Source organism: Nothobranchius furzeri, chromosome 11, assembly GCF_043380555.1.
Source record: "Nothobranchius furzeri strain GRZ-AD chromosome 11, NfurGRZ-RIMD1, whole genome shotgun sequence".
NCBI classification, from domain to species: domain Eukaryota; kingdom Metazoa; phylum Chordata; class Actinopteri; order Cyprinodontiformes; family Nothobranchiidae; genus Nothobranchius; species Nothobranchius furzeri.
In genome coordinates this window covers 45,541,882-45,561,917 of record NC_091751.1, presented here as the reverse complement: position 1 = coordinate 45,561,917, position 20,036 = coordinate 45,541,882, and the positions used below count along the sequence as shown (strand labels likewise).

The 20,036-nt window shown below is 41.4% G+C and overlaps 1 protein-coding gene across 1 annotated transcript; it reads left to right on the top strand.

The window, feature by feature from the left end:
- Positions 1-986: 986 nt before the first annotated feature.
- On the top strand, positions 987-14,046 carry ap1m1 (adaptor related protein complex 1 subunit mu 1). Its single transcript, XM_015956360.3, has 12 exons — positions 987-1,173; positions 1,877-2,033; positions 2,766-2,833; positions 3,069-3,199; positions 4,977-5,124; positions 5,273-5,399; positions 5,590-5,732; positions 7,933-8,004; positions 8,325-8,483; positions 8,668-8,793; positions 12,843-12,918; positions 13,299-14,046. The coding sequence occupies exons 1-12, from the start codon at positions 1,132-1,134 to the stop codon at positions 13,319-13,321; spliced, it is 1,272 nt and encodes a 423-aa protein (XP_015811846.1). The 5' UTR covers positions 987-1,131; the 3' UTR covers positions 13,322-14,046.
- Positions 14,047-20,036: the final 5,990 nt, after the last annotated feature.

Sequence of the window (20,036 nt, the reverse complement as noted above, 5' to 3'; positions counted from 1 at the left end):
ATTAAATAATTTAAACAGCAGTTTTAGTGATGACTGTCCCATGGTTTTGTACCACAATAACATGTTTAGATTTGATCTGGCATGGTAGATATTTGTGCAAAGAATTTAACCCTCTCAGGCTCAAAATAAGTTTTGACAAAAGGACGAACAACTAAGTCCTTCAGGGGTACTTCTGTTAAAAAATGCTCATGAAATACGTATGTGGAGTAACCAGGTATCTGTTGCAAATCTGCAACGCCTGCCTCCAGAGGGTTAAACAGAATAAATGATGAAGTGATCATGTAGTTAAAGTAGTTTTAATTAATGCCAAGGCTAGGGGAGGGGGGAGATCAGTGCAGAATTTCAGTGCAGATGAGGTACAGCATAACAAAAAATCCAGTCAACAAATCTCATTAACCATATACTTTCTGTTTTTCTGTCTCAAAATCACTCATTCATTTCATTTTAGAATAAAGATGTCTAACCTTTTAATACCACCTCCAACTAGAGCAACTACAACTTTTCTGACACAATCACAAACGTTTCTTATGGATTCCATTATTATTATTATTATTATTATTATTATTATTATTATTATTATTATTATTATTATTATTATTATTATTATTATTATCATTATTATTATCATTATTATTTTATTATTATTTTAAGCCAGACCTCTCATTTCACTCCTTTGCTGTCATGAATATGAATGGAAATGCAGCCAAAAGACAGAGAAAAACAATTAAAAGATATTTATACCTGCTTTAATTATAAAAATCATAGCTAGAAAAAATGTTTCATCCACATTCTAAAATGATTTAATTGTCTAAACATTGAGAATATCCCTCATTCGTGTTTAGTAAAATTTATGATTAAGTACTCGGATCAAGTGAATGAATTAACAAAATTAGAAAACGTCTCTGAAGGAATCATACTGGCTTTCTCTTGCAGTGGTTCCTCCTGCGCCATAGAGGGCGCTCAACAGAGACACAGAGGGCGTCATAATCAAGAAAGACTCGATTTCTTCTCAGTATTATGAATGAAGTCTGATTTTTTGTTTTAAATGTTTCCTTTAAGCGTGTGATCATCTAACATTAACCGTGAAGTTCTTATAACGAGCAAAGATAAGCTCGTTTAAACCGCTTTAAGATGTCTGCTAGCGCTGTGTATGTCCTGGATTTAAAAGGAAAGGTAAGAGACGTAGCATCGTGGCTAAGCTAATATTAGCCTAGCCTGCAGCCATCTACTTTAGTTTCGCCGACCAATTAAGATGTAGCTTTGACGATAGCCTATATTCCTTTATTAAGGGTTGATACTTTGATACAAGTCGATTACTTGCATGCAAACGTTCTGTTCGCATTCATGTGATGTGTGAAACTATAACTATAATCCAGAAATGGTTCATTCTAGCGGTCAGGTGACCAGCTGTGACAGATGGAAATAAATCTCTCCAGGAAATGTACAACTGAACGTTAACGCTCATAAACTGACATAAAAGATAAGTTTTGTAATATAAAAAGTCATTTTTATTTAAGATGGTGAAACGTTGCCAAATCACTTTAGATTTGTAAAAACTTCCGTAAATGTATCAGTTTGCAGAAGTTTTTTTTCCCTCATCTCCAGCTCACGATGATGATGCAAACATGTTACAACAATTTTCTTCAAAGTTGCTTAAATTAAACTTGATTAAAAAGTCCCAAATGCATTTTAGAGATATTTGGGGGAATTTGCCATGTGGCATTATGCCACAAAGGAAAGGAAAAATACTAAAAGTTCCCATCAAAGCTAATAATAATAAATATTTTGTGACACCTAATTCTATTCCTTCCATAGCAAACAATGAAGGACAAGGTTTCTCTTACAGTTTCATGCTAACATCTGCTTCTGATTCCAGGTGTTGGTGTGTCGTAACTATCGGGGAGATGTGGACATGTCTGAGATCGAGCACTTCATGACCCTTCTGATGGACAAGGAGGAGGAGGGAACACTCTCCCCGATCCTGGCTCACGGAGGAGTTCGTTTCATGTGGATTAAACACAATAATCTTTATCGTATCCTTTCTGTTCACACTACATTACTTTCAGACACATCTTTTATTTAAAAATGGATAGTAGGGCTGCACAATACATCGCAAATGTATCAGCATACACAAAATGCATATCGCAAAGAACAGAAAAAAAACACAATGAATGGTCAGCTCAAACAGAAGCGTGAAGTTTTTGACAAACCAAATAGAGCTCTTTACCCATTTGGCCAATCGGGTGGGTTCTTAGAGCTTAGATGCCCACCCCTTAGGCCAGGGGTAGGCAACCCTGGTCCTAGAGAGCCACCGTTCTGCATGTTTTCCAGCCATGCGTGAACTTGCAACTTCGAATTGGCTGAACACACCTGATCCAGGTAATCAACAGCAGGAACAACAAAGATAGTTGGAAAATAAGCAGGACTGTGGCTCTCTAGGACCAGGGTTGCCTATTCCTGTCCTAGGTGAACGGCACTGAATTTGGATGGCTAGCAAAATTTCTTTGTTTTTGATTATTTTTGTTTTGTTCTTGACTTACGTATTTGTTAATTGCAAGCCATATTGTCATCGAAATATTACTGGTTGTGCAGCGCACCAGGCTAAAGACCAAAGGTGACAAATAATTTGCTGCTGTGGCCCCCTCTAGTTAAGAGACACCTTTTGTTAGTGTTAGAGCCGACCCGTGCAAAAGCCTATACTAATCTTATAATCCTCCACATGTTCTACTTCATTCCCCTCTTTTCTTTAACTCACATTATTTCAGTGGTTGCAACATCCAAGAAGAATGCCAGTGTCTCATTGGTTTTCTCCTTCTTGTACAAAATTGTTCAGGTATGAATACAGGTTCTGCTGGCCTTGGTCCAAAACAGTGGGACCCAGGGTTGAGATATGAAACTAAAAATGGGGGAGTTGGGAAATTTTCTCTAGAGATAACATCGCAGTTGAAAATGCATACAAGTATAACGAGATACAGTGTACTGTTTTACTTCGACCATCATGCCAGGAATTGACAGCAGCTGTTTGAAAGCTGTTGCATGTTTTGTAAATGCTCCTTTGGATTTTTCAGGTGTTTTCAGAGTATTTTAAAGAGTTGGAGGAAGAAAGCATTAGAGATAACTTTGTCATCATATATGAGCTGATGGATGAGCTGATGGACTTCGGTTACCCTCAGACCACTGACAGCAAAATCCTGCAGGAGTGAGTATCCCCTCACTCAAAAAAATTTAACTCTTCTGTGTGTATTTCATAACTATTATATATATACATATATATATATATATATATATATATATATATATATATATATATACATATATATATATATATATATATATATATATATATTAGGGTTGTCACGGTAACCGGTATAGCGCTAAACCCCGGTAAAAAAGTTGACAATAAAAATAACCGTCCAGTTTTTAAAAAATTAAATTATCTCGGTGGGTTTACCGTGGCCGCGGTTTAGGCGCGGTGACCCTTACCAGCCACCGTCGCTTCAGCTGAAGTTCCCGCGGCGCGCGCACACACTTTTTAGTTTGCAACGGCACCAAAACTTTGAAGCTGAAATAATGGCCGAAGGAGGAGACGGCAGCGCCCAGGACATCCATCAGCCCTCAAAGAAGACTAAATCGGAAGTATGGGCATATTTTGGATTTCTGAAAAACGCTGAGGGACAGTTAATAGAAGACGGCTATCCCGTTTGCAGAACGTGCAGGAAACAAGTGTCTGCAAAAGGCAGCAACACTTCGAATCGAATGGCACATCTGCGTGACAATCACCCACGTCTCTACAGCCAGTGCAAGGTAAGTTGACATTAGCATTTTAGCTTAAATGCATGACGTGAGGACTTTTGGTTGAGGGAGAATGCAACGAGTCGCTATATACTGCAGCTGCAGCGTCCTCTGCCAGCATTTAAACCGTGTCACGGACACCCTGTTGCTGGATGAAGCATCTTATTTGTTGATGATGAAGAGAAATATACAATTAGTTCCTTGTCATTGATTTGTTTACTTATTCAATGCCATTTATACTTGAACATTTGGATTTGATTACATAGTGTAGTAGTTATTTTAGTAATTTGTTTAAAGTGGCTATTTATTTTAAATACATATTTTTTAAGGTTGACTTGTACAGTGCTCAAGTCAAGTGTGGACTGGAGTTTTAGATTTTCATTTTGATAATGAAGAAAACAAGTATATGAGAAAACAAGTGGTGTTTCTTTGATTTGTTTACATATTGTTTATGTTTTGAATGTTTGGATTTGTATAATTTAAACCTGCACTGACTACTGTAACATGTTCCAGAAAAAGAAGCTATTTGTTCCTTTACTTGTGAAAAGTTGCACTTTTGCTAAGGCTTTGTGTTATTTTAGGTTTAATAAACACTGTTAAACCTTTTCAGAACTATTTCAGTTTGTGTAGAACAGGACTATCAATGCTTTCTGAACATATGCAACACCGTTTAAAAAATACCGCGATAATACCGAAAACCGTGATAATTTTGGTCACAATAACCGTGAGGTTAAATTTTCATACCGTGACAACCCTAATATATATATATATATATATATATATATATATATATATATATATATACAAAATATTTCTGTTGCAGTATTTTTTTGTTTTTTCCTTTAGTTAAACAAACCAAAACTACAGTGCTGGCTGGCCACGCCCCCATAGACCCCATTGACACACCCCTCCCAAAAAGACCGAATAAACATGTTTGTTTACAAAAACATCGACTTAAGTTTTTGCCACCTTAAGGTGTTTTTATTTCAGTTTTTTCTACGTTTCCCAAAGGTGGATAGGATTTGGTTTCATTGCAATTGTTTACGTCCACCACCAGATGTCACTAAATCCAAACCATTGTTCTTTCTTTTCCTCTTCCACTTCTTGTCATTTCTGTGTGTCTGTGATATAACACCCGACACCAGATAGTTCATAACCTCTGTGTTTACATTTCTATCTCTCAGATATATAACCCAGGAGGGACACAAGCTAGACACCGGTGCTCCTCGACCCCCCGCCACAGTCACCAATGCTGTTTCCTGGAGGTCGGAGGGCATCAAGTACAGGAAGAACGAGGTCTTCCTGGACGTCATTGAGTCAGTCAACCTACTGGTAGGAACTCCTTCATGTTGCTCAAGGAATGTCTGACTGTATTTCCTTCCTATATATTTTTTCTGCAGTCATTTATTAATTTATTTTAAGGTTGCTATAAACTGTCTACTTCTGACCCACTGACTCTTTAAGTCTCTTTATCTTTCAGGTTAGCGCCAACGGGAATGTTTTGCGTAGTGAGATTGTCGGCTCCATTAAGATGCGTGTTTTCCTGTCTGGAATGCCTGAGTTACGTCTGGGTCTAAACGACAAGGTTCTGTTTGAGAACACTGGACGTGAGTTCCTCTGTTTCTGACGGCATATCTAAGAGTAAATGACTTAATCTTGTTGAATGTGGAACACTTTTGCAAAGCATGTAAAATATTTCCTTTTCCTACCCCCTAGCTGTCTAAAAATTCCATAAAAGTTTAGTTCAGTGTCATTTTGTTCTGGTGGAAGCTCATTCTGATGTTGTGTTTAATGCAGGAGGGAAGAGTAAATCAGTTGAGCTGGAGGATGTGAAGTTCCACCAGTGCGTTCGTCTGTCTCGCTTTGAGAATGACCGCACCATCTCCTTCATTCCTCCTGACGGAGAGTTTGAACTGATGTCGTACCGCCTCAACACCCACGTGAGTCCAGAACATGGTTTTAAGATTCTGTTTAAATAAAAAAACTTATATGCCAACCGTTTGGAATCCTGAAATACTACTACTACTACTACTACTACTACTGCTTCTGCATTTTATATATTTTTTTAACTTGTTGTTGGTCTTCTATTTTCTTCTGCTTCTCTTGTTGTCTTCTATTGTCTTTTTCTTCTAATGTCTTATTTTTCTTTTAATGTCTTCTTCTTCTACTATTGTCCTTTTATTCTGCTTCTAATGTCGTCTTCTATTATATTTTTCTTCTTTGGCTTCTATTTTCTTCTGCTTACATTGTCTTCTGTTGTCTTTTTCTTCTGCTTCTAATGTGATCTTCGAATGTCTTATTCTTCTGTCTTCTTCTATGGCCTTTTTCTTCTAATGTATTCTTTTTATATTGTCGTTCTTCTGCTTCCATTTTCTTCTATTTCTAATGTCTTCTTCTAATTTCTCCTTATTCTTCTTCTATTGTCTTTTTCCTTTTGCTTCTAATGTGGTCTTCTATTGTCTTTTTCTTCTAATGATATCTTCATTTTCCATTGGCTTTTTCTTTCTGCTTCTAGTGTCTTCTACTTTCTTCTTCCTTCTGCTTCTAATGTCTTCTTTTAAAGGGACTTTACAGAGTTTTGAATTTTTATGCTCGAGATTGCCCCCTCAGGCCAAAAGCGTAACGGCAGCTTCAATAGTAGGCTCGTGCACGAGGCGCGCATGCTGTACGTGCACACTCCTTAACAAAAATAACAGCTGAGACAGTCCCGTGTGTGTGTGTGTGTGTGTGTGTGTGGCCCGGAGGACAGAGGACAGGAGAACACGCAGCTTACTAATTAAATAATTTGGTTCTGTATCTTTCTCTTCAGCACAGCCGACAAAGGTTTATGATGGGTCAGTTCTCCTGCATGCTCAGATCATTCCCTTCCCTTGCTTGAAAAATTGTTCCAAAATGAAAGTTGAACCCGCATCTTTTTTATCTGTGAATTCAATGCCGTTCGGCGAGTCTCAAATAAAAATTTGGGCATCTTACTGTAAAAAAATATACCATTAATGTAAAAAAGAAACTGTAAATAAACTATGATCACATCCAGAATCGAACCCGAGTCTTCCGCACGGGAGTCCGCCATCTTACTGGATGTGCTATAGCACCAGTGACGTCTTTTGTATCTGTAATATTTATATTCCTGATGACAGCTGAAACAACGTTCAAAGATCGGTTCAGAGCGAAAATGGCTATTTTGTTGCAAATTTGCAGAAAATATCTAGAAGAAAGTAGCTAAGGGTCCTCAGAAATGTAGCTAGGTTCATCACTAGGCGTTAGGAACAGCGACAAAGTCGCTGAGTTGGCACTACCTCACTCTCTGCTGCTAAAGCTACTGACAGCAAATGCTATGGGCGATGCCTGAGCGTGAACACGCATGAAGCAGCCTGCTCGACCCGAGCAGATCTCTTTTTCTGTGATTTTACAGAAAAACAGGCAATCACAGTAAAAATGCCAGGACTCATTCTACAGGACCAGGGCATTGCAGGAGAATGTATTAAGAAGAAATGTTTTATTTCTATACATGTTTTGGCTGTCAAACTTCCATAATGCCCCTTTAATGTCTCCTTCTATTGTCTTTTTCTTGCAATGATGTCTTCTATTGTTTTTCCTTCTGCTTCTATTGTTATCTTCTTTTATTGTCTTCTTCTAATAATAATTACTACAGTAAAACTAAATAAAATGTAATTATCGCCTCAAATAATAAAATCAATGTCAACGATGACTACATAGGTTTTTTGGGTGTTTAAATTAAACCTTTTCCCCTCGGTTTTTTGTGTTACTTTTTTTATTATTATTATTATTTTTTTAGATTAACATTTTTTTATCCAACTATTTGACTGAACGAAGATCAGATGGAATTCAGATAGTTTTTTACTTAATTTACTGACCAATGAAAGGCGAGGTGACTCCTGAGGTTTTGTACATTTTTCTAAAATACAAAGAGTAAAAAAAACAATGTTCTGAAACTGAACATAAACAATGGACTGTTTCCTTTTCCCTTTCAGTGGTAGCGGTGAAAAATCAAACATCATCTTTGAGTCTTCTGTTGTAGTAATGATATCTACCCACTAGGTGGCGACTGCTACTTGTTATTTAAGCTTGAAGAAGTGATGTGAATAGGTAATGTAACTTTCTGTTACTCTCCTCTCACAGGTGAAACCTCTGATCTGGATTGAATCGGTTATTGAGAAGCACTCTCACAGCCGGATCGAGTACATGATCAAGGTAGGCCACTTTCTCCGCAGGAACGAGCTGCTGTGTTTTTAGCTAAACCGTTGTTATGTTTCGGTTCCATTATTCATGTCAACAATACTGAAACAACAGAAGACTGAAAGGTAGCTCAGTTCCAACTGGCCTGAGGTGAGGTCACGTGCACAGAAACATGCTGCATTGATCTTGAGTCTTATTTTCTTGTGGATCATCTTGTCAAGTGGGACAGTCGTGATTACACTGTACTTTTGTGAAGCAACAATCCTAGTCCTGGTTGAATACCTGTTTGAGGCTGCACAGCGTGTCAAACTCGTCCCGCTTGTTTTGCTCGGCAGGCAAAAAGCCAGTTCAAGAGGCGCTCCACCGCCAACAACGTGGAGATTCACATTCCTGTTCCAACGGACGCTGACTCACCCAAGTTCAAGACCACAGTGGGCAGCGTGAAGTGGGTGCCTGAGAACAGTGAGATCGTCTGGTCCATCAAGTCCTTTCCTGTGAGCAGAAAACGTGACTCAGGAGTTTCACACTAATGAATGCAAATTATTTTTGTATTTCACCCAATAATTGTCACGATTTTTCTCAAAGCACAAGGAGCACATATGATTTAACTTAAATTACAAATTATTTGTCATTCCTCTTCAAGCTTAGTTAAAATGCTTGTGCTTTAATTTGTCACAGGGAGGAAAGGAGTATCTGATGCGGGCTCACTTCGGGTTGCCAAGCGTGGAGGCCGAAGACAAAGAGGGGAAACCACCAATCAGTGTCAAGTTTGAGATCCCGTATTTCACCACCTCGGGGATCCAGGTAGGTTTGACACTTATGACCTGTCAGGCAGTAATCCTTCACAGATCATGTCAGACGTCAACAGAAAAGGCTCAAAAACATTCACCAAAGCTTCGCAGTCAGTCAAAATAAGAATAATGTGCTGCAGAGCGCTTTTCCCAAACAAACCTACCAAGTGCTTTTCAAGTGGGGTAAAGGTGAGTTTTCACTACAACAATAATAAAAACATCTGAAAACATATCCAAGCGCTGGCAAAGACACTTAGAAACATGAACAGTTCAGGGTGGGATTTGATTATTATTCTGAATATCTAATTTTAGTTTTATTGCACCATCTTTTCTCTCTCACCAGTCCGAGAAGTGAAACCTAATTTAGGCCAGCGGGGGCAGCGTGGAGCACTTGTAACCTCTGTGTGGTTAAACACATTTCTGATGTTGCACCAGCCAGAAGTGCTCATCAACATGAACTTGACCCTCTGTTTTGATCCTGATTACAGTGATAGAAAACGTCACTGCTAGCACCAGGTTAGCAGATTAATTGGAGTCTGATTGTAATTTCCATGCTGTTGAGAGAGCGAGAGAATGAGACTAATGTTTATATTTCATGTTTCCCTCACACTGACCACAGACTAACACACACGTGTTACGTTTACCGTATAATCACAGGACAACTGTGATTATATGTGTAGCGCAACAACACAAAATTAAGTTTCACCATGTCTTGTTGAGTGGAAACAAGGTTAACTTCATTTTAAAGTGTTTTTTTTTTTTTTGCCAGAACTTGATGCATTATAATATATGATTAAAGTTTTTCCACAGTTTTTCTAAATAATATTCTCAATTCTGTGTTTTTCATTAACTGGTGATGTATTTTGAGAATAAACTCTACAATTTACAGCCGGAGGCTCTAATCTCCCTTTATGCCATAACGTTTACACGCCGTCACGATTTCCAGCTTCCCAACATTTCCTATCATCATCAGTAGGACTTTATGAAGTTGTAGAGACATTATGCAGCCCACTCGGAAACGAGCTCAAATTAAAGTTAACCGACTTGTAACCAGGGCGCTGGTTTTAGATTTTTAAGATTTTCCCAACTCGATTTGTCAGTCAAAGAAATAATCTTTTTATTTTTTGCTTTTTTTGGTTGTAAAAACATAAAAGGAATATGTTTGAAAAAGTGCAACTGTATAGCTTCATTATTCAATAAAAGATTTTCTAATGTTGAAACTCTAGCCTAAAAAACGTTTAGATGCTGTTTAAAATGACACAGAATGATCATTTTAAAAACATTCATTCTGGGTTTAATGGTCTAAAAAACATCTTTTATATGTTTTAAGGGTTTGCCAAGTCACGACCTACGCCGGCCGTGCGGTCTCTGTTGATTTAGTTCTCACGTGCTCATCTGTGTTTTGGTGATGGATCCTCTTTTTGTGGTTTTCTGCAAACCTTGATGACTTGTATTCAAACACCAGTGGTTATCCTGTTCGGTTCAATCTGGACACACCCTCCAAGTGTTTTCACCGCAGCGATGAGAACGAGGCGGGTGGTTTCCTTTTATTTGCTTGAACTTTTGTCATCAGCTTTACCTGAAAATTAGAAATGAAGTGAGCAGAAAAAGTTGCATGCAGATGTTGCCTTTATTATAAATATAGCATTGAATTGTAGGAGTTTAAACTCACTAAATGCATGTAAAACCTAAAAATAAGCAGTCAGAAGCTTTAAATCTACTTCATTATAACAAAACTTCCCATGTCATCAGTGATGCTGCACCACCATATTCCCATCCAACTCCCGTGTCAAGTGTGTAACCTGTCCCTTATTACAGGGCTGCAGCAGCCTGGCTCTCAGACTCTAATGCAGCCACTATCTACGTGTGAGAAGAGGCTGTGAAGTTTAATTAGATGCATGTAAATATCAAAGCATGAGAAAGTTTCTCTTAACTCCACCACTAAGTGTAGGGCAGTGCTGCGTGTGAAGCGTGGATGATGCACGTTAAGCCCCACCGTATAAATTTAACTAGGATGCTGCGTAACCCCCACACGTTGGTTGAGGGGAAATCGGAGCCAAACTGTTGTTTTATTTCCAAATGTTGCGTCTGTAGGTGAGAGAAGCCAAACAAGTTGGCAGCAGGTTTTTTTTTTGGGGGGGGGGGGCCTTGTAGCCTGATAAGTGCAGACCACACATGTAGTCTGTACTTAACCAAAGGAGATACTACGAACACCCTCCTTCTCTCTTCTCATCCTTCAAGCCAAGATGATATTTTGTGGAGGTTGTCCTTTCATGCCGTTTTGCTGACGCTGTACCCACGGTCAGGCCCGATGCATGTTTTGGCTGCAGGGCACACGGAGAAGTGCTGCGCCGGCAGACTCTGTGATCCCGCGTCTGTGTTTGTCGTCATGTCTTTGGTGACCACGTCTCTCTCTCTCTCTCTCTCGCACCTCACCGAGAAGTGGACGGTAATAACAAGGCAGCCAGTGCTGAGGCCTTTTCACCAGAGCGCTGCCGCCTCTTGATCCACAAATTCCTGCTCTGTCTGACCTGATTCAGATGGAAGCACGGCGACATCTCCCACTGAGGGGGTTATGTCGGCTTTGAAAACGGCTGTGCCTTCACGTTGCAAATTGCAACTTCTGCTTAAATGTTTGTGAGAACGTTTTCCATTGCAGGATCTTAAAGGCGTGGAACACTGAGAAACCATTTTTTAATGATTATTTCTGATTATAATCTGTCACTCTTGAGTTTTTCATGCAGGCCGAACACGAAAATAGTCTCCTGCATTATCTTCTGATAGACGGTGAAACTCTAGGATTTGAAAATCCTCACAGATCTACGCCACACTGTCACTTAACATTCAAGGACTCACCCATCTTGACTCACGACGGGGAAGGCTGTTTTGGTTTAGCGTTCAGGAAACGGCAGAAAACATCTGGACTAGTAGAAGCTAATCATTAGCATTAGCAACTCCACCACACTGAGCAGAGTCAGTAGTGGAGTTGCGTTGCTTTTGCGAGATTTCCAAATATCAGGAAATAAAAGTCCAGAGCCTGCCATGTTCTGTAACTCTTCTCCAGCTGACTCCGTACTGAGCCCCCCCGACTTACAAGGCATTCATTCTTACTAGAGATCACTGCAAATGAATTGATTACACGGGTGTTCTTCACCTTTCACAACTAATATCTAGTACTTTATAGCAGTTATTTGAACACATTTGTGAAATTAAGTGTTTTAGTATCTAGAAACACTACAGAGTTGTTACATTTCCTCATTTTCTGTTTTATTTCGACACTTGGTGGTAAAAACTTTCTGCAATGTCCTACAAATGATTTATTTTTAGAGTTTCTTCTCGACATTCACCTCTGTGGTAACAGCGAGCTGAAATATCGGTTAATAGCTTGTGAAAGTTGGATCTTAATTGTGCTGATTTGCACTTTTTTCTTTTTTTTGGTCTCAAAAAACCCCCAAAAGTTATGTAAAAGAACATAGTGAGTCCCTTGAAAGCTGCTCTGTAGCTTCTTCCTTCTTCGGGGTGTGACTCATACTACTGCTTCCTCATCAGCACCACAGCGCTGCTATGATCTACCGCTCACCGCAAGCTGGAAGGTGCACACCTCTGAAAACATGCATTTGAAAAACAGTGATTTACAAGTTCACTTGAAATAAATGTATCAGCAGGTGGGGTAGAGAGATCAGACGTAAGTTATGAGTAGAAAAGCTTAACACAAACTTCAGTGCATTCCCTCATGAAAGCAATCTGTCAGTCAACTCAGAACTAGACAAAAACAAGTCAGGATTTGACCTAAAAATAGTGACTTTAGTTGTTTTTCAGTTTGCATTTTGCCCCTTGGGGTTCTGGTTATTTTTAAGGTAAATTTGCTGCTTTAAAAATTCCTTTTAAAGGTGTGATTGTTTTACAACTGTTAGTTTTTTCTTCCAGCAAGATCATTACTTTCATCTTTTAGTGCAAAATATGTGTAAGGAGATATTTTCTCAACCGTAAAGGAGTTTGACACGGTTTCTGTTGACTTTAGTTACGTTGCTAACAGCTTTCTTGTGTTTTTGCCCCCGGCAGGTGCGTTACCTGAAGATTATTGAGAAGAGTGGCTACCAGGCCCTGCCGTGGGTGCGTTACATCACCCAGAACGGAGGTAGGTCAAGAGTTCGGCTGTAGTTGTACCCATATGTGCAGGTGTTGGGCAACAGTTGGGCAATGCGGTGCAACATGGTGGGAACTAACCTTGAACAGATGCAGTTCTATGAAAAGGGGATACACGTGGCAATGTGGCAACATCCTGCCAAAATGTGAGAAAGTGAACTTTCTTTTCCCCGATCATCATACTAAGATTACCCAGGTTGCACATGTCCATCTTTTGGCTAATGTTGCTGCTAATTGCCAAACATCCTCTTCTCATTTCCTTTGCATTTCATTCAATATGGGCGGAAAACATCAGCCGCCTCCACTTGATTTCTCTGAGATTCCCTGATTTTCTTTGTCCATTTGATTAAGTCTTGTCAATTTCCTCCTCAGATTACCAGCTCCGGACTCAGTAGGCAGCGCCTCGGCAGGTGGAAGTCGGGGCGGGGCGGAGTCGAGCCGTTAATATTCTGTCAATGGCAGGTGGCAGTCAGGAGAGAGGAGGACTGTCAGTATTTACTTTTAGTGTTAAATTCTTTATTTGTTAAAGCTCTATACATTCAGGATCAATGCAAATATCGGACGAAGGCTTCAGTAGGGCAAGGGTTAAAGAAACATATGAATGTGTGGCTCCTGAAAGGACGGAGACCAAAATAATGAGGAGTAATGTTTACAGAGGGGTTCACAATCTGTCAGCGTGGGTTGTAAGGTTGAAAGAGTTTGTTACAAATCTCATTTAGAGTTACTGTAATCACCTTCACAGGTCAGCGCATTCACTCACACTTTATATATTTTCTATGAAGTTGCCACGATTCATGTTTTTTGATTATCTGTATATATTTGTTACATGTTAATGAATTTGGAGTCAGTGTTATTAGTCAGAGGACGGAAAATAAATATGTAATTTTTTTTATTATTACCTCCACATGATGCCATCGACACATGCCAAAGCAAAGCCTTCCTGCTTGGCTCTTGCTCCACCTTTTTATGGCTGTTTGACTCTGTTAATGTTCAGCTTTGCGGAAAAAAAAATGTAGATGATTAAAGGTGCACAGAAAGCATCCCGCTACCTGATTTCCTCTTCTCTGTCTGCAGCCGTGTTATTTCCAGTCATTAAATGTAAATTTAGAAAAAAACATCATCTGCTTTGCGTCATTTCTTGTGTGATATCACTGAAAATGATGAGGGGGTGGGGGAGGGGCGTTCTTGATCAGGTGTGTGGTTGTATTTAACCCTCGATGGTTCCACACCTCAACGTGGTGGAAAGAGCCAACAAATTACGTCCAAGCTCTCCGTAAACAAGCGGGAGAGCTGGAAAGGAAGTGACTTAGACTGCGGTCAGCAGTCGCAGGCGCGTGAGAGAAGCACAGACTAGTTATTGTTCACGCCCCGAGGCCCCGCATGAGGTCACTTCTTAAATTTGACCTGCAAGGAGGACTGTGATGCTCCTTCCTTCATGCGAGTTGACTAGAAATACAAGATTTGTTCTCGGCACACGTTAGACCGAAGTTCCAGCTTTGTTTCTGTTTTGTTCTTTCCGTTTGGAGTCACCTGCTTTTGTTGGAACATGTGCACAGCAGACATGCCAAGTCTAAAGAAAGATGTGATTCACTTTTTTGAAACAGAACGGCATGTTATCTGGCTTTCGATGTTCTAGATCAGTATCGAGATAAACCCCAAGCATTCCCATGCAAGGAAAATATTTTGCATCACTAAAGATATCGTAAACTATATTTGTCCATCCAGACTTTGTTTTTCATCCTAAAAGCACAAGAGGATGGTGAATGAAACATTTTCTACAACTGTGATTTAGAGATGGCTGAAAAAAATCAAATCCCTTCAGGATGTCATATTAAAATTATTTATCTGTTTCCAGGGTTTGTTCGTAGCTCTTGCTGATTTAGTAAATCTCCAAGTGAGCGCCTGTGGGCGGTGTGTTATTTCAGCCTTAGAATGCAAGCCCTATCTAGCAGCGTTGTGAATGATGGGTATGAGACCGGTAATAACATCTACTTAGACCAGATTAAGGTTTATCTTGTCTGCATCGAGCTTCTTTAACCTGTCTAGAGCTGAGAAAGCTCTAGAAAACAGGAGGTCCTACTGATTACATCTGCTAGTTGCGTAATCATTTGTGTATCTCTTAACTGCTGGCCAATGTGTGCTCTTTCTCACAGGGGCACAGTTTCTGTGATACTTGGCGGGGCGCATTAATATAGTTTTTGGCAGACATTGAGAGGTACACATGCGCAAGGCAAACTGCAGAGTTTAGAGGAAAGACCCTACATACCTCATGTTTCGGGGTTGCTTGGAGACGGCTCGGCTGCTGGAAAACACGAGTGTACGCCTAAATATTAAGCACAAAGTATTACTTTTGAAAAAGATTTATCAAAGAACATTAAAATGTAATTTTTGAAAGGAAAAAAAGGTTAAATAAAAGCACTTAAAGTTCTCTAATAATTCTGTCAAATGCACATTTTTAATCATCATTATTTATCTTTGTGTGTTATAAGTATAATTCAGCTTTAAACTGTTGCAAAACCCCACTGGCACATGCATAAAGTCTCAACCTGACATTTATACCATTATTTGGTTCCCATATGAACATCCCACTATGGACACTAATTTTATGGTTGTTTCCGGTTGTGGAAAATCACTATGGTTACCTAACTGGCAGTGGAGCAACAGGTAGACCTTGACGCCATGGCTGCGTCAACTTCACACACAGGTGTGCCACGAGGAACCCTGTTGCTTGTATACAAACGGAACCCTGTTGCCTAGCAACTGGAGGGAATCCTCTCCTGTCACGTCAGGACTCTGATCCTTGTATGACGTCAATGAGACGAGGCTGCTCCTCTCAGGCATTCAAAAGTGTCCCTGTAATCACGCGTGGAGCGTCTATCCTTTCCGTTGTGAAATAGTTGGTGAGTCACCGTGAGATGGTGACTGGAGAAAAGGTATTCCTATTGAGGTGAATGAAGCCTTGGTGCGAGAGGGGGGCACTTCCCCCTACAGAAAAACCTGAAATAGTTATTTCACTGGTTGAAAAACCTCAGGCGCTCGGTGTGCGTGTGGTCCGGGCTACCTTTACAGCAGGCTTCCACAAGAGGAAAATTTCCATCCTTCTGTAGACTTAAGACAATATTGGTTTAAACAGCATATAGCCTGGTGCTTAACCATACCGGCCTTGAGACGCTGCTGTAATCCGGCAGCGTCTCCTGCCCACACGTTGCTGAGAGAGAACAGAGGGCAGTACGTGACAGGGAGACATAAAATCTTCATGTTGGGTCACTCACTTATTCTGTCTCTGGGTCAAAGTGCACATCAGGATAAACATTTGGCACTGTAGCTATATTTACTTCCCTTATTTTACAGCAAGTGTTTTGGAATGCCTTTGCCTTGGAAACTGACTCATCACCAGTGGAGTCCGAAGTCTGAAACATCAGCAACTTCAGTGCAGCACGTACAACCCTTGTCATTTCTTAGAGTACACACTGTTATTACCGAGTAACAGTAATGATTACCGAGCTGTGGGTGAGACCCCCCAAGAGGGTTTTGGATAAATCAGAGGGGTCAGCACAAGATTAAAGGCATATAAGCACTGTGCAAAAGTTTTAAACTACCCCTCATTTCTTTATATTTTGCTTCCAAGGAGCCAGACGTTCTTGTAATCTTTTAAAGTGCTCTTGATTAATAGCTTCTTTGCACTTTGGCTGCTTTTTCAATCCGCTTCTGTCCAGTTATTGTACTTGACCATGGCAGCATATTGTGAGGTTTATGCTTGAAAAATTAGAAGAAAAAAAAAAGTAAAGAAAGAAATGCTTTAATTAAACTTTCTGGAGATGAATAGTTTGTAAAAGTCACATCTTTACGAAACAAGGGGAACCATCCAGTTAAAAACAGGGTCAGTTGTTATAGTATGTCCAATGAGCTTTGGGTCATGGACAGAATTAGTTATCTCCGCAAGGTGTCTGGGCTCTCCCTTAGAAAAAAGATTAAAAGCTTGGTCTGCCGGGAGGAGCTTGGAGTAGATCTGCTGCTCTTCCACGTCGAGAGGAGTCAGTTGAGGTGGCTCGGGCATCTGGTTAGGATGCCTCCCTGGTCAGGTATTCCGTGCATGTCCAATCGGGAGAAGACCTAAAGGAAGACCCAGCACACGTCGTAGGGACTACGTTTCTCGGTTGGCCAGCAAATTACCTTGGGATTCCCCCAAAAGAACTGACCCAAGTGGCTGGGGAGGGGGAAGTCTGGACCGCTCTGCTTAGACTCCTGCCCCGGTGACTCGACCCCGGGCGAGATGGATGTCAAACTGGGCTACCTTAAAGGTTTTTCAATAGATTCAAATAAAGAAAAAGGTAAAGATTGTGTCTTCTGCTAACAAAATGCCTAAAAAATTAATTTTGTAGTTTGGTCCAGGACCTATGGTGTAGGTGGTGGCTCCAGAAGGCAGACTTAAAAGCACTTCAATGAGGACAAATCCAGGATCAAACAGGAAGCCAACACAACAAGATAGACCAGCGGAAGACAGTTGAGCACAAATAACTGGGAGGGCTGAGGGAAATAACCAAATGCACCGGAGCACAGATCATAACAAAAAAATAAATCACTTTTATACTGAGCTTTTGCACTTAAAAGCTTTTAGTTTTAATTGCTGGAAATTTTTCAAAAATCTCAACTAAGTAGTTAAGCAAGTTAAAACGTTAGGTTATGCATACAACCACTGTTCCCTGAAGGAGAGGAACGAGGCACAACAAAGGTACTATGGGACATCTCGCCCTCGTGTGGCCTGGCCGAAGACAGATTTAATCACGTCTGTAAGGCAAATGAAAGTGACGCCGCGTGGAGGCCCCGCCCTCCACTTATAAGCGACCGTGTCACTGTCATTCCTCAGTTCGATAGCCGCTCTTCACCGAGCTGGGCTGTGAATGGGGCAGCCCTGCGTTGTACCTCATTCCTCTCCTTCAGGGAACAGTGGTTGTATGCATAACCTAACGTTCCCTTTCAGTCGATTCACTCGATACAACGAAGGTACAATGGGACTTATCGAAACGCCCCATGAGCAGCTATCAAACCTGGCCTGAGATTGCAACCTAAGATGACAAGTCAGATCCAGCAGAGAGAACCGCAGGGGCCACCGAAGGGACTAAAACATCCAAGTGGTAAAACCTCACAAAGGTGTGGGGTGTAGCCCAGCTTGCAGCTGAGCAAGTATCACCAACTGAAACCCCTTTAAACAGCGCCCAAGAAGCAGCCACACCTCTAGTAGAGTGTGCCCTGACCCCTAGGGGCAGCTGAGAGCCAGTGACGCTGTAACACAGGGAAATGGCCTCCACAATCCAATGAGAAAGTCTTTGCTTCGACAAAGCTTTACCCCTGGAGGGTTTGGCAAAACAAACAAACAGTTGGTCTGTTTTTCTGATACTCCGAGTGTGAACCGGGCACAGACAATGCAGTCTTCTCTGCTCCTCAGAGGCAAAAGGAGGACTACTGAAGCCAGAAAGCCCTATGGTCATGGAACCGTAGTTGAGCGGGATGACCTTAGGCAAATACGCAGCATTCGGATGCAGAGTGACCCTAGCTCCATCTGATGGCATTTTCAGACAGGAAGGGTGAACTGAAAGAGCATGAAGGTCTCCCACCCTTTTAGCCGATACAAGGGCTAAGAGCAGAGCTGTCTTATAAGACAGAAGTTTCATACTGATCGATTCAATAGGCTCAAATGGGGGACTACACAGGGCCTCCAGCACCAAAGCGAGGCCCCAAGAAGGGACAGACGATCTAATAACAGGTCTCAGTCTGCGAACCGCTTTCATGAACTGAACGGCTAAAGGATGAGCACCAGGAGAAACTCCATTAAAATATTCATGGTAAGCCGAAATGGCTGCCAGGTAGACCTTTAAAGTGGAGAATGACAAGCCCTTGTCCAGCAGGTCCTGTAGAAACGACAGAATGTCCACAATGGAGCTCTGTGAGGGAACTACTGACCTGCTCAGACACCACACTTCAAAAGCCTTCCACTTATAGGCATATAAACCCCTAGTGGAGAATAGTTTTCATCACAGCTGGAGGAAGACCTTTAGCTAACAGGTTGGACCTTTCAGTAAGCAGGCCTGCAGCTTCCACAGATGTGGGCGAGGGTGCAGCACTTCCCCTTGTGCCTGTGACAGAAGGTCATGTCTGATGGGGAGCTTCCATGGGGGGGCTATCATCAGACTGATGATCTCCGGGTACCAAGTTTTTGTGGGCCACCAAAATCAGAGACGTGCTCGACTTGCACACTCTCTCCAGTACTGCTGGAATCAGTTCCACCGGCGGAAAAGCGTAGAGGAGAACGTTGGGCCAAGGGTGCGCCAGAGCATCCGACCCCATTGGAGCAGTCTGATCTGTCAGGGAAAAGAACAGGGGACAGTGTGTGTTTACGCTTGACAGGAACAGATCCACTACTGCCCTGCCGAACTCAGCCAAATCTGGGACACCACCTCGGGCTGGAGCCTCCATTCCTTTGTCAGAGGTCCGCCCCTGGAGAGCAAGTCTGCCCCGTGGTTGAGGTACCCTGGGATGTAAGCTGCTCTGAGAGACAGGAGATTCAGATTCAGAATGTGTGGGTCAGATTCAGTAGAGGAAGAGATCGCGTTCCTCCCTGTCTGTTTACATATTGTTGTGTTATCTATGCGCACCAGCACATGTTGTCCTCTCAGGTGATGACTGAAGTATTTCAGGGCCAGAAACACAGTTAACAGTTCCAGAAAGTTGATATGGTGTCAGGAACCGAGTTCAGAAGACCCGTGAAGACGCCAACACAGTAAAAATATATAAAAAAAGTCTTTATTTAATGCAGAGGTACCTGGAGGGCAAGGCTGAGGCAGGTTCAGAGGCAGGCTAAGGTCAAGGTGGCAGGCAGAAAGCAAGGCAGGGGTCAGGCAAAAAACAAGGTCCAGAGGCAAAGATCAGGCAGGGTGGATGGCTGGAGAACTACTGGCAAGGCTGTAATAATCTGGCATCTGTTGACTGGATGGCTGGTTCTTTTATAGCAGGGGAAGCAGGTGAATGGGATGAGGCTGATTACAGGAGCAGGTGGAATGAATGGAGCTGATTGAAGCTGACAGAGGTTGCTGGGGAAAACAGGGCTTGGCT

What these genes read in the sequence shown, in the direction of transcription:
- ap1m1 (XM_015956360.3), top strand. Translation starts at nt 1,132, where the DNA reads ATGTCTGCTAGCGCTGTGTATGTCCTGGATTTAAAAGGAAAG. An exon ending in TCTGTTTGAGAACACTGGAC is followed by an intron (nt 5,400 to 5,589) that starts GTGAGTTCCTCT and finishes TGTTTAATGCAG; the next exon opens with GAGGGAAGAGTAAATCAGTT. An exon ending in GGTCCATCAAGTCCTTTCCT is followed by an intron (nt 8,484 to 8,667) that starts GTGAGCAGAAAA and finishes AATTTGTCACAG; the next exon opens with GGAGGAAAGGAGTATCTGAT.